The sequence below is a fragment of the Lepus europaeus genome, chromosome 1 (assembly GCF_033115175.1).
Source record: "Lepus europaeus isolate LE1 chromosome 1, mLepTim1.pri, whole genome shotgun sequence".
Lineage (NCBI taxonomy): Eukaryota > Metazoa > Chordata > Mammalia > Lagomorpha > Leporidae > Lepus > Lepus europaeus.
Window position 1 is genome coordinate 104,320,875 of NC_084827.1, and position 14,438 is coordinate 104,335,312.

Here is a 14,438-nt window from a genome sequence, read left to right on the forward strand (position 1 = left end):
TTCATTGCCAAGTGTTTCAGAGGTCCTAGATTTTACTCATTTAGTGAGGTCAGATTAGGTAACAAAATCTAATGAGGTTTCTACTCTCTTTCTACTAGCATGGCTACATGATATGTGAATGGCAATTCCTTTACTTTTCCATTATATCCCATTATAGACACTGGATTTTCTCATGTAGAAGTTGATCATGCTGATGTATCTGAATCCTGTATGAATATTTTTAATTTCCTTAAATGTTATACAAGGCATACATAGAGTCATGCTTCTAGCAATATTAATGTAACATTAAACTATTGTATTATAAGTTTATTCTTAGTCTTTTATTTTTTTCTGAATTTGATATATAATATTCTTATTTTGATTAGAGATTTTTTAAAAATAATATTTTGACTAGGAAATTTTGATAGTCTTTACTTGCTAGGGTCCTTCCTAGTAATTGCTGTTATCCACAAACACTATTTAAGAAAAATATGACAGATTCGGCACAAATTAAATTTAAGTAAAATGGATATAAGACTATAGAAATTCTGAAGCCTTAAATTATCCATACAGTAAAAATTATTCTGGTGGAATAGACTAGCAACCTCTCCAGCCATGTAATCATCTTTTCTATGGCATTTGTCATAGGACTTACTGATTCTATGAAACATTCCTGTTCTTAGAATATCACAAGATAAAAAATGATATATAATCTATAATGTTGTTTAATATTTTCTAGAATATAATTCAAAGGAAATTTCAGATTCTCCTTTTATTTGTGCATGACATAGAGAGTAAGTTTATGGAAATCATTAGTTTTTAATTTTTCATCCTCATTGCTCAAAAGCACTCTCCTATAAATGCATATTATGTAATTTACATGTATGTGTGCCATGTGTCTTTTATTAATCTCTTAGGGTAGAGATCCTATGAAATGAGCTTCTAACTTTTTTGTACTTTATCTCACTGTAGTCCAATGAATGTTTACTATTTTCTGATTATGATGGTACATATTTTAGAAGTAGCTAAATATTACTACATTTGTTACAACTTACTTTCTGAAAGGATACACACATAGATTAAAGATTCACTGGGGCAATTTTACAGCTTAATCTCTCAGATCCAAGTATGAAAAGTGCCTTGCAATACATTCACCAGGCAGGTTTACATATTCTTTATATCTCAAATGGATTAATATGATGAAACTTTCATGTGTACATGAAAGTACATGAAAGAAACAAGAAAACCGTTAATACAGTCAAGAAATAATCCATAATTAATCATTGAATATGTTTTGACTGGTACAACAATAGATAATTCTCCATCAAACTGGAGAGAAAATGGGAGGTTTAAAGGTTTTACTTTCTAGTTTGGAATTAGTGTTAAGACAGTCTGACCAGTAAAGAGAGTAAAAAGATTTAGGAAAGAGTACACTAAAACTTATATCCCTGATTGGAAGTTGGTTGCCCAAATCTCAATATCTTATTTTGAGGCTTATGGAATCCACTAAGAAATGTGATCCTCTTTTGGTATCTTACACCAAGGCCCAGTCTTTCAGGAGAATCTGTATTAAGGTGGTAAACAGACAAGTTCTCCGGAAATGTTGCATTTCTGCAATTACTCAAATTAATTGAGTCACTTTGATCATGATCTGGCAAGATGGTAAATAGCAGTTATGCATCCACTCCCTGAGACTCGAATGTGAAGTGAGCTCACCTTTTGTCTCTTTGATGATAGTTACAAGCTTGTCCCTTTATTCTCCAGGGTTTTCCTATCAGTAGCCCATTTCTGGTCTTATGGCACTGAGAAAACATTCATTTGACCTTAAAATTCAATAATGAGTTAAGCAGAATAAATAGCTACACAGGCCAGTCCAAGGTCGCAGAGCTTCTGTTCCAAATTTTCATGTACTTCATGCATATGCATATGCATATGCTTCGGTTTTTAGAAAGAAAGGATTATAATCAGGGTAGAAATGAATATTGGAACCCTGACATTTTGCACATTGCTCTGTGTAAAGGGAAGACTGCAGAATCAAATTCTGGATGTCCAAATGTGCTCCGAGCACCAACATGCCTTTCTTCTCACTTAAATATTCTCTGGGACATTGCACACATTTGACAAAAGGACTACTGTTGAAACAAGAAAATCCCAGCAGAATGTTTGCTCTTGAGCAGGGGGACAAAGGGGTTAATGTTAGACCAATCCTAGAAATTCAGTTCTGTGAAAATGATCATGCTGTTGATACTTCTTGTTTCCTGAGGATTCATTCTAACATAGACACTATAGGAGAAAACAGAAAGAGAACAAGTGGGGTCTTGTGATCTGCGTAAAGCCAAACCACAGAAAAGGCCAAGAAAACGCAGAAAGCAATCTAAAAAGAAGTGCAATTAAACAAATTACAGAGGATATCTTACTGCAAATAAAGGACAGGATTTGTTGTGGGTTTGGGAAGCATGGCCTAATTATTACACAGACAAATGTCATTTCTAACTGAATCCTACTGTGGCACAATTATATTCTTCTTCCCCAAGTAGTGATTTTCCTAATTATGGCTCTAGAACTTCTGCTGCATTAGCCAACCAGCGCCTGGCAACTTGTTAGAATGCAAATTCTTGGGCCCCACTCCAGACCCATTGACTCACTCTGAGGATGGGGGGCCATCAATGTGTTAATGAGACTGCCAGGTGATTCTGACACATGCTAAAGTTTGAGTAAATCCTTTCCTAAAGCCATAAAATTTGAATCTCTAGAATACAATCTTCTATATACATTACTCTGTCAGAATTTTTGTATTAATAATAATTTCTATAATTACGGATACAGAATCAAATATTCTGATGAAATGATGTTGCGTTTGTTTATATGAATTCCACATGGACCCTCCATGTCCCACCTCCAATTTTTCCCTTTGAGTTTTCATCTATTGGCACTTCTATGTGTTGGAAATCATAAGAAATACTTCTAATAAATAATGTATTATTTTTCAAAGTTATGTATAAATACATAAGTGAATTGTAATTTTTACACTATCACAAAATACATGTGCAATTCAGATTCACAATGTAATTTATATATAATACCTTATTTATCAAAACACCAGAATGTGACTCCAATTTCATTTTTCCACTTCTACTCAACACAGGCCTGGCTCCAACCAGACTAGCTGTTCACTATCATGTGAACATATCTGCTTCTACCTTTTGTACTCAGTCCACTTGTTTCCTCCCAGCTAGAATTCCTTCCTTTCTACAACATCTGCTCCTGTTCTTTTCATGGTAATTTCTCATATCCTCCGAGAGTGGGTTGTATAGATTCCCTTTCATTGTTGTATCTCAATGTCTAACAGAATATCTCTTGTATATAGTGCTTAATACTTATTAGTTGAATGGATTTATTAATAGCTCCTAGATTGTTCTCCTAATCCACTATGTGCTTAGCACATAATACATGCTCAGTAAATGTTTAAGTGCTACTGAAGAGATTCATTTTTCTAAGCCTCAGTTGCCCTGCCCTTTACTGGTTATAGCATTAAAAATGTCCTTTATTTACTTTGTATTTGGAAAACACTTTGACTATTTTAATTAAAAGGTGGCATTTAAGTCACAGTATAAATATTTCTATCACCACAGTGACAAAACCCCTCAAATACTCTTGAGTAAACTTTGATCATCTTCCCTTTAACATATTCACCATGCTGTAGAACTCAGCATACTTTTGATGGATGCTGTGTAAACGAAGCCCTGAATGGAACTCATTTTAGGATACTTCTGTGGTGGACACCCAGCTGGCTTTGTTCTCATTCTCTCTGTTGCTCTCACTCTGTCTCCCTTCCTGTGTGACTGTGATGACATAGGTTGTGTCTGTCATGATGGCTAGTGCCTGATTTGATTGCCCCCACCCCCATAAAGTCTCACTTTTTGGCTTCCTCACAGTGCTGCCTGGGATGTAGCCGGCCCTCCATCCCCACTCTGGGGCCCACCCAGCTTCCTTCTGGCACTTAAGGCAACGGCTGCTCTGCCACCCTTCTCTTCAGATAAGCATGGCTTGGAAATGCTATCTTTAGAGGTGATGAGTTTTTGTTTGGATAGAATTATGACTAGTATAAAGCCCACGCATGCTAACAAGCCACAGAGTGCAAAATAATTATTGAAAGCAATTTGAGAGAAAAGTGGAAAATCATCTGAAGAAAAAACAGAATTGTTCACAAAGATTTGGTCCAATTCTTTCTTTCTTTTTTTTTTCCCTGTTCGATTAAATCTTGAGGCTTCATTTTCTGCTGCAGGGTAACCTAAATATTGACAGCACTGTTCATCTCATCAAGTTCTTTGGAATTTTTTTTTAACTTTTATATTTATTAAACCTTTCTGTCTGACTTCTTGACAGTTTATTCTAAAATGCCCAGAAAAAATACTGTTTACTAGGCTTACTTTTTCCATGGACAACTAAGGAAAGACCAGATTTTGCTTGTATCTTAATTTTACTTATACAGCCTTTGAGGTCAAATGCTGATGGCTAAATGGCTTCTTGGCTTCTCTTTGTCTCTACGTGTGTGTTAAGCTTACTTCTCCTATAGAAAAAAATAACCTTTTATACCTGCAAGGATACATGTGCTTTATCCATGGCCACTGCAATGTATAGCTAAGTTAATAGATATATGTATTGTATTTCATACATCATTACTAGCCCTTTTGCAAGGCATACCTAATTCTTTTTTTTTATTAAACTTTTATTTAATGAATATAAATTTCCAAAGTATAGCTTATGGGTTACAATGGCTTCCCCCCTCCCATAACTTCCCTCCCGCCCGCAACCCTCCCCTTTCCCGCTCCCTTTCCCTTTCCATTCATGTAAAGATTCATTTTCAATTCTCTTTGTATACAGAAGATCAGTTTAGTATATATTAGGTAAAGATTTCAACATTTAAGGCATACCTAATTCTAGTATGTAGATTAGTTCTTCTTAAATGCTTCAATGGACAATTTCAAACCACTGATATTGTCTACTCACCTTGAATTAGTTCTGATAACTCCTGCCAAATGACAAGGAGAACATGCATTATACACAGGTAATAAAATACACATGACAGCCCCTAAAAGAAGAATTTTCCTTGAAGAACAGCAAAGAAAGAGAACAGAGATAGTTCCTAGACTGCAAAGTTGTAACAGACGCATGCCATTAGTGGAGTGTGGCAGTGCAGGGCTAAGTATTGGAGACCTGAAGAACAGCCTTGCCTTGTAGGAATAACAATGCCACCTACGGTCATATTTCTCTGGCAGCTGGTTTAGGCCAGCGGGACCAAAGTGAGTTTAGGCCAGCTGATTTAGGTTAAGCTGGTTAAGTTGGTTTAGGCCAGTTTAGCTCTTTGAAGCCCTGAAATAAGGAAGGAGGCTTATACCTATTTTCTCTCATCAGTTCCCATTAGGGCAGGAGGCCACCCATTTCTTTATGTCTTTACATGATAAAATTCTATTTCTGGAGTTAGAGTCAATAATTCTAACAATTTTAAACAGCCTTAAATAATTCTTTGTACTCAAACAATGCTAATTGACCCATATGAAGAGAATTGCTTTAAATGAGAACTATAGATAACTTTCTTTTTTTAGTGCATGGAAAAAGTTAGATGACAACATTATTTGAAAACTAAAGTAGGACATTTCAGTTTAGTAGCTGTAAGATTATCTTCATTTCATACATGAAGTTTTAAAATGTTTTATATGAAGCAGGCATTCGACCTAGTGGTTGAGACGCTTGTTCCCACATCCAAATACCTGGATTTAACACCTGGCTGTAGCTTCTGACTCTTTCCAGCCAGATCCTGGGAGGCAGCAGTTGATGGCTCAGTAAATGGATTCCTGGTATCTACATGGTATTTGAGGAGTGAACGAGCAGATGCTCCTAACCCCACCCTTTCTGCTTCTCAAATTAAATTTTTTTTTTACCTATAAAGAAGTGTGTATATGAATATATAAAGCATTCCACTTTGGGTAAGGGTGCCATATTGTCATTTTAAGAAGAAATTTGAAGCGTAAAATAAAAGGCCTGAGATATATCTAAGAGGAGTCCATTTACTCTGCTTCCTTCTCCACCAATTCACATTGGTGTGTTTTTTATTTTAATTTTTAAAAAGTTTTTAACAGATTCAATGTTATTTGTAGATACAATCCTAAGACCATAAGGATTTTCTCTGCCTCCCTCCCTCCCTTCCTCTTCTCCTTTTCTTTTTTTTTTTTTTTTTTTGGTTTTTAAGATGACATATTTTAAATTTACAGTACAGTAAAAAGACCTAATACTTCATCAAATAAGAAGTTTAACAAGTAAAAAGCAAAAAGGTCCTAGTTTAGTGGGAATATAGACAATGGCTATAAACAATAATTGAATGGAAAATGACCATTTCACCCATATACTGTAAATTTTAAAGTAATCACATATCATCAAAACTATAGTAGTATATCAGTCTTAACCACTGATTTGATGAAAGTTGCAAAACAAAGTTTTACAAAACTATATTTGCAGCAATACTGATATACACTGACATTTCTTTCTTTTTTTTGTTTGTTTAAATTTTAGCTCCCACAAATAACAGAGAATATACAGTATTTGTCTTTCTGGGTCCAGCTTATTTCACTTAATATGATGTCCTCCAGTTATGTCCATTTAGCTGAAAATGGTAGAATTTCATTCTTTTTTATAGCTGAATAATATTCCATTGTGTATTTATATCACATTTTCTTTACACATTCATTCATCTGATAATGCATGGTTGGTTCCAGATTTTGGCTATTGTGAACTGTGCTGTTATAACCATGGTGGTCTAGTTATCTCTGATACATTGTGTTCAAGTCTTTTGGATATATACGCAGTAGTGGGATTGCTGGATCATATGGCAGGTCTATTTCTAGTTTTTAAAGAAACCTATGCAGTGTTATTTACCCAGTGGCTGCAGTAATTTACATTCCCGTCAACAATATATAAGTGTTCTTTGTCCACATCCTCCTCAGCATTTTTTTTTTTTTTTTTGACAGGCAGAGTGCATAGTGAGAGAGAGAGAAAGGCCTTCCTTTTGCCGTTGGTTCACCCTCCAATGGCCGCTGCTGCCGGCGCACCGTGCTGATCCGATGGCAGGAGCCAGGTGCTTATCCTGGTCTCCCATGCCGGTGCAGGGCCCAAGGACTTGGGCCATCCTCCACTGCACTCCCGGGCCATAGCAGAGAGCTGGCCTGGAAGAGGGGCAACCGGGACAGGATCGGTGCCCCAACTGGGACTAGAACCCGGTGTGCTGGCGCCACAAGGCAGAGGATTAGCCTGTTGAGCCACGGCGCCGGCCCCTCCTCAGCATTTGTTATTCTCTGTGTTTTGGAGTTTAGCCATTCTGAGAGGGACGAGATGATATCTTATTGTGGTTTGGATATGCATTTCTCTGGTGGTTAGTGATTTAGGGTATTTTTTCATATATTTGTTGGCTATTCGTATTCCTTCTTTTGAGAACTATCTATTGAGTCCTTTTCCCATTTCTCAGCTGGATTGGTTGTTTCTTTGATGTTGAGTGTTTTAAGTTGCTGATATATTCAAAATGTTAATCCTCTGTCTGATAGGTGGTGTGTAAATATTTTTCCTATTTTATTGGATTTCTCTTCACTCTTCACTCATTTCCTTTGCTTTGTAAAAGGTTCTGAGGTTGATTTTGCTTTCGTTGCCTGTGCTTTTGGGGTCCTGTCCAAGAAGTCATCCCCTATACCAATGTCTTAGAGTGTTTTTCCTATATTGTCTTCCAGAAACTTCATAGTTTCAGATCTTATATTTAGGTCTTTGATCCATCTTGAGTTGATTTTTGTATATGGTGAGAAGTATGGATCTAATTTCATTGTTCTACATATATACATCCAGTTTTGCCAGCACCATTTGGTGAAGAAATTATCTCCAATACACTGTATGGTCTGAGCTCTTATGTCAAAAATCAGTTGGTTGTATGTATGTGGATTCATTTTTGGTCTCTCCAATCTGTTTCATTCATCTTTGTATCAGTTTTTATGCCAGTACCAAGCTGTTTTAATTACTATAACTTTGTAATATGCTTTGAAGTCAGGTATTGTGATGCCTGCAGCTTGGTTTTTTGTTTGTTTGTTTATTCATTTTTTTTTTGCTCAGGATACTTTGGTAATTTGATTCATATACGAAGATAATCTTCGACCATCTCTTTCTAATCTAGAGCAATGGTTCTCAAATTGTGGATAATAGACCAACATAGTCAACATCATCTGGAGACTTGTTAGAAATATAAATTGTTGTGCCCTCTCTAGTACAAATTTACTGGATCAGAACCTCTGAGGCTGAGGTCCAATCATCTGCATTTTTAACAAGCTTACCATGTGATTTTAAAGTAAAAGGAAGTTTGAGAACTGTTGCTCTATGTCCCTAATCTAATAAAACATTCTGGGAATGTAATTTCAACTTTATAACAACAAAGCTGATTATATTACCCATACATTTGTTCTTGTAAAATTTAGAATGAGTTTTTTTTTTTAATCTGCTTGAAATTAACCATGTTTTATATTGGGTGACATGCAGGAAATTGTTGTTAGCATTTAAATTACTTTGTGTTATGAGACTGTCATTAATTACTTACATTCTTGGTAGCTGATGCTTTCTTGAAAGGACCCGTGCTAACATTAATAAACGCAAACAAAGTGGAAGGTCCTAGGGTTAATGAGATAATGAAACATTAATCTGTGTTTCTTCTTTAATGTAAAATAGAGACTCATCAGGTTCACTTTCTGTACTTTACATTTATGTTTCCAGGAAGAACAAAGTATGCTGGCCATGGAAGATGAGGGCACAGTGCAGCTCCCACTGGAAGGGCACTACAGGTAAGATATACATTTAATAAAGTACCAAGTTAAGTGATGAAATGTGTTGATATTTACTGTATTTAGAAATGTCATGCAGTGTGGATCCCCTTACATGTTGGTTGACGTTTTGTTGGCATAGAAACAGCTGGGACTAGGAACTGGATCACTCAAGTCTCAGTGCTAAGTTCTGCCAGTTACAGTTATGCAGTTATGCGGCCTAAGTAGCTGAGCCAGGGTGAGTGAAGCACTGCAGGGAGCTATTGTCTGAAGTGTTTTCTGCTCATATTTTTAATGATTTTCAAAGATACTGTTTATATTCTTAAAAGGCAGTACCTAAAGAAAGTCAAGATTCATATGACTTGGTATAAATGAACTGGGGTATCACTAAGTTGCTCGCAGATAAATGTTTCCACTTGAAGTTTTCCCCTAAAAAGGTACTTTCAACGAGATAATCTATTTCTTGAGTTGAAGGATTCATTCACATTAGTCATTGTAGGATATAATTATAGAGTTTGCCAGAATATACTGATCATCCTTAGACACAAAGACATGGCAAGAGAAAGCAAACGCCTATAAGTTGTAATAAAAAGAAAATTTCATCTATGAGAGTACTTCAAAAATGGAACTTAAATATAAGCTATTTGGCTGCAAAAAATTTGAAACCCATGCACAGAGAGGTCTTCAAAAAAGTACATTGGAAACGAGTATTATGAAAAATACGCATGGATTTCAAATATTTTACATGAAAATAAACTAATTTTTATTCTACTTTTAAAAAAAACTCTTTGAAATATCATTATATGTATCCAAAACACTCTCTCTGTGTCACTATCTAGATTTAGTTTAGTTTAAATCATTTTCTTATACAATTGCATTGTTTGTTTGTTTGTTTATCTCCATGAAACTGATTTAGGACCCAATTTTATGGTTTCAAAGTGCTTAAAGACAAATAAAGGTTATATCAGTAGAAAAGCAGAGCTTTCTCTGAGGAGAGAATTTGTGATATGCTAAAAAAAAGAAGAAGAGGATATGCTTGATCCTCAGAATCTTACTCCAAATCCCATTCCCTAGAAGTTATGGAAACATAATTTTCCATCACTTAAGGATGAGCATAAGAATAGCAGGCGTTTTCATTCTTTTTTTCTGTTTTCTGTTTTACAACATTTAAATTTTAGAATACTGTTAATTGTTCTTTTGAATCAGTATATTCCCAAGTGCGTTCTGTAGAAACCCACTCTCATGAGGACACACTCTCAAAAGGGCTTTGTAGTTAAATTAGTTTGTAAAATATTCCATCATGCATTCTAGTTTGGAGAGGCACAATGTACACTGGTAGGTAAAACAATCTAAGTAGTGTTAAATTCTTTTCAAAAGTTTAATTTTGTTTAATTCAGCATGTTCTAAACTCTTCTCACGAGATTGTCACATACTATGAAAAGCATGTATCCCACATTTTGCTTTTTTGGAAGTTTGTTGATCTCATGTTTTGAGTATCTTTCTAGGCAGAATGAGGTTTGGAGAAATTATAGAAAGCAAAGAATATGTTTCCAAAATGGGCTAGGGAATGAGACCCAAGGTTTTCTTAAAAGTTGGTATTGTTACCCACTGTGAACAACCACCATGAGGGTCAAGTGGACTCAGCGTCTGATCTCTAAAGACCATGACTTTTTTTTTTCAACTTTTATTTAATGAATATAAATTTCCAAAGTACAACTTTTGAATTATAGTGGCTTTTCCCCCATATCCTCCCTCCCACCTGCAACCATTGCATCTCCCACTCCCTCTCCCATCCCATTCTTCATCTTACCTGCATGTATGTAGTAAAAACATGGCTATGTTCTTTCTTACTGAACCTTTCTTTTACTTGGCCTGTGATTTATTGCTCTTGCTCTTTGGTAGTGTTTCTAAAGCCCTGGGAATGTGATTAGACTCCTGAATGTTATCTATAATTGGTGACATTTTAAAATGTAGGAAAAAAACCCACTTGACATAGTATAACCCTAATATTGTAGGTCCCCCTAGCTGTTTAGAAAAACGTCTCTCAAATATACAGTGTGCATTCATTTATTCCATAAATATTTGTTAACTGAGTAGCAAGTGGCCAACTCTGTATAGCTCTTGGAGAAACAGCGGTGAACAAATGCTCAAGAATCTTTATCCCCATGAAACTCATATTCCAGTTGAATAGAGGGGGGACAGAACATAAACAAATGAATAAATGATATAAGACAGTATTTCAGCAGAGGGAAGAACAAGGATAAGGACAGGGTCCTGAGGCAGCCACAAGTCTGCAGGATCCCAGAACAGTTAGGAGGCCATTGCACTGTGGCAGGAAGGAGTGGTAAGGGACACAGTGACAGAAGGGCAAAGTCAGAGTGAGATAGGACAAAGCCTTACTGGCTGTTCTAAGGACTTAGCTCTTACTCTGAGTGGGAGCTGCAGCAGTGTCTGAGCAGAAGAGAGAAGTGCTGAGACTGTGAGGGACAAAGGCCCAAATAGTGGACATCTATTATTTTCTGTAATTTGGAATGAATTCAGAAAATTACAACCCAAACCAATATCTATGCAACTAGAATCTTTTTTTTAGAATTTAACTCTCATCGATTTTAAAAATAGAGAACCACTCAATACTTCTAAATTTTAATTGCATAAAATGCTTTATAATAAACAAAATGTTACACACACACACAGTGGAACATTATCCAGCCTTAAAAGGGAGGAAATTCTGGAGATAGGCTACAAAAGACAAGAACTTAAGAGTGCAGGCCAGTCAAAAAGATGAATACTTTAAGACTTCATTTACAAGAAGCACTCAGAATTGTCAACATCATAGAGACTTGGGAAAATGCTGTTGTCAGGGGCTGGGGAAAAGGGACATGGGCAGTTATTTTTTAATGGGTACAGAGTTTCAGTTTTACAGGGTGAATAATGCTGGTGATTGCACATTATGAATATATTTAATAACACTGACCTGCACATTTAAAAATGGTGGAGGTGGTAAATTTTATGTGCATTGTACCACAATAAAAATTTTGGGAAAAAGTACTTTATATAGTAATATGGCCTTACAGTTAGTTTCTATATTGAATACCTACAGTTAGTTACTTCTTTAATACTTATTGTTTCATTTTGGGTAAATTTCTGTTTAGAGATGACCCAGCTGTGATCAATATTTCTGATGAAATGTCAAAGACAGCCTTGTGGAGGAACCTTCTGATTACTGCTGATAACTCCAAAGATAAGGAGTCAAGCTTTCCTTCTAAAAGGTTTGAATATTAAAATCATGAGAATTTATATTCATTTCAGTCATTTTATAACCAAATCCATTAGAAATGAATAATATTGGTTTCTTTAAAATTCAAATCCAAAATACTTCAGAACACTTCTTTTTGAAAGTGTAAAATAAGTATGACAAATATTGATATGTTTTTCAACATCTCCCTTTCAAATTACAAAGTCACTCCAAAACTATCACAGTGGGGGAAATGGTGCTATAGATGAGTCCAATGCATGACATTTTTGAATGTTCATTTTGGCCTATTTTTTTGCAGTATGGTTGTATTGTATTCTCTCTTCATCCACTGCCCAGAATCCCCTTAGATGTCTGTCCACATTTCACACTGCCTCATTTCCCTTTTTCAAACCAACATGGCACATGCAATGCTGATTTCATTTTTAGTGTATTTCTAGCCCCCTATTCCAAGTGACTGAAGATCTTCCCTACCAACATCATTACCCCAATACTTTCAGCATCCTGAAAGTTGGCTATCCTTACTTATCCAAATGCAAACATGTAAACAACCCCTGTAGTTTTAAATGCATGAGGGGGAAAGTGTATCCTTAAATATCAAGAGTCATCATGGAATTTCCAACTGAATTTTCCAGAACTTATAAGCAAAAATTCAAACTATTAGTCTTAGATGGTGATCCGAAGAAAAAGGAATTCTTGTTATGCTAAAATCTCTTCTTGTTAGAGGATTTGGAACAGTATTTACTGTAGTTATTAAGTTCCTTTATTTTCATAACCTTAAATTAACTTTTTCTACTTAATTTTTATATTACATTTTTGCCATAAGCTCCCCTTCCTAATCACTCTAGAAGCTGCTTCCCCAAAGGTAAGACCCTCTCCCTCAAATCTATTTCTTGGTTGCATTTTCTTATGTTAAATGGTGTATTTTAGAAACTTAGTCAGCCTCTGTCCTCTATGTGAGTTTTGGGGAGGCAAAAGGCATGGAGAGACTTGGGCACAGATCCAATATCAGACTGAGTTTTATTGTATGTTTAGAATTACTCAGCTATTTATGTGGATCTGAAACCTGAGTACATTTATCCCTCTACAACTTATACAAATGCATCATATATAAATCAACAAATTTCACAGAAATATATTTAATAATGGCATCAAATTAGCAGATTGGGAAGGTAAAATTTTTCCCTTTAATTAAGAAATTGCAAGCTGGTCAATTTATGCACCATCATGCATCCAAACCTGCAAGCTTTGTCTAGCTTCATGAGACATAATTGGAAATGGGCTACAGAAAAAGGCTACATTAGACTTGAAAAGTATCTTATTTCTGTTTTTTGTCACCCCAAAATGGCATGCTACTGCTTCAGTGTCATCTCTATACTAAACAGTGTAAACAAGACAAATAGTGGATGTGCAGAGTCTTCACCCAAGACCTGAGGTGTTGTCTATTTCTCTCTCCTTTTCTCTCTTTCTCTCTCTTCCTCCCAAACTTAATCCAAAGGAGGGTAATATGTGAGAGGTCTTCAAAAATTAATGGAAAATATATATTATGAAAACTCCTGAATATGTTTCAAAGCATTCAATATTCTGTACCTAAATTATTCCATTTTCCATGATCTTTTTTGAATTACCCTCATAAGTTACTAATAGGCTCTCTCTAAGATGCTTAGTTGATATTTTCTATCTTTTAACAGGGCCTTTAAGACTTTCATGTATTTCTTCTCTTGGTTCAAACAGAAGCAATATTTTATTCCAAACTTGCTTTAGCTTCCTTTCCCAAAAGTTCCTCTCGTAGTGTGAAAGTCATCCTCAGAGTAGTTCTATGTTTTGCTAGCACTCTTAGAAGAAAATCAGAGTTGTAAGAAGGGTAGTTTCTCAAGCCCATTGAAATGTGTGCTTGTAGACCTTTTCATATTAATAATAGGCCATTTCTCTGAATTTTAAAAATTGTAAAATCCAATTTGATGTACTTAAAACAAAATGCCAGCTATAAGAAATACATAGAGAATTTGAGATAATTAAATTATAGATTATTTTCCTTCTATAATATAAGTATCCATGCTCCAAATTTTTCCTCTTTCTTTGGTTAAACAAAAGTTGCTATGACATGATATCCATTAAAGTAAATAATAAAGTCAAGTGATGCTGTTCATCAGAAAAAGCTAGTTATTTTAAGAATGCATGTCTAGGTTTCTTCAAACAGTAAATTGATTCTAATGAACAATGTAATACATGTTAAGCATATTTTAGATAAATCATCCCTTATCTTTTGATATAGCCACTTGTTTCTTGTTCTTTGGACAATATATTTTTCTTAATGACATGAAATTCAAATGATTGTAGAATGAAAGTTCATCTAGCTT

General features: G+C 35.3%; 1 protein-coding gene across 3 annotated transcripts in view; it reads left to right on the top strand.

Annotated features, from left to right (window-relative positions):
* SLC4A10 (solute carrier family 4 member 10) overlaps positions 1-14,438 on the top strand; it is a 229,346-nt gene that overhangs the window by 210,430 nt on the left and 4,478 nt on the right. For all 3 annotated transcript variants that reach the window (XM_062199976.1, XM_062199985.1, XM_062199980.1), the window contains 2 exons: positions 8,779-8,846; positions 11,978-12,094. In XM_062199976.1, coding sequence (XP_062055960.1) covers positions 8,779-8,846; positions 11,978-12,094 — 185 coding nt within the window. The remainder of the gene's footprint in view (positions 1-8,778; positions 8,847-11,977; positions 12,095-14,438) is intronic.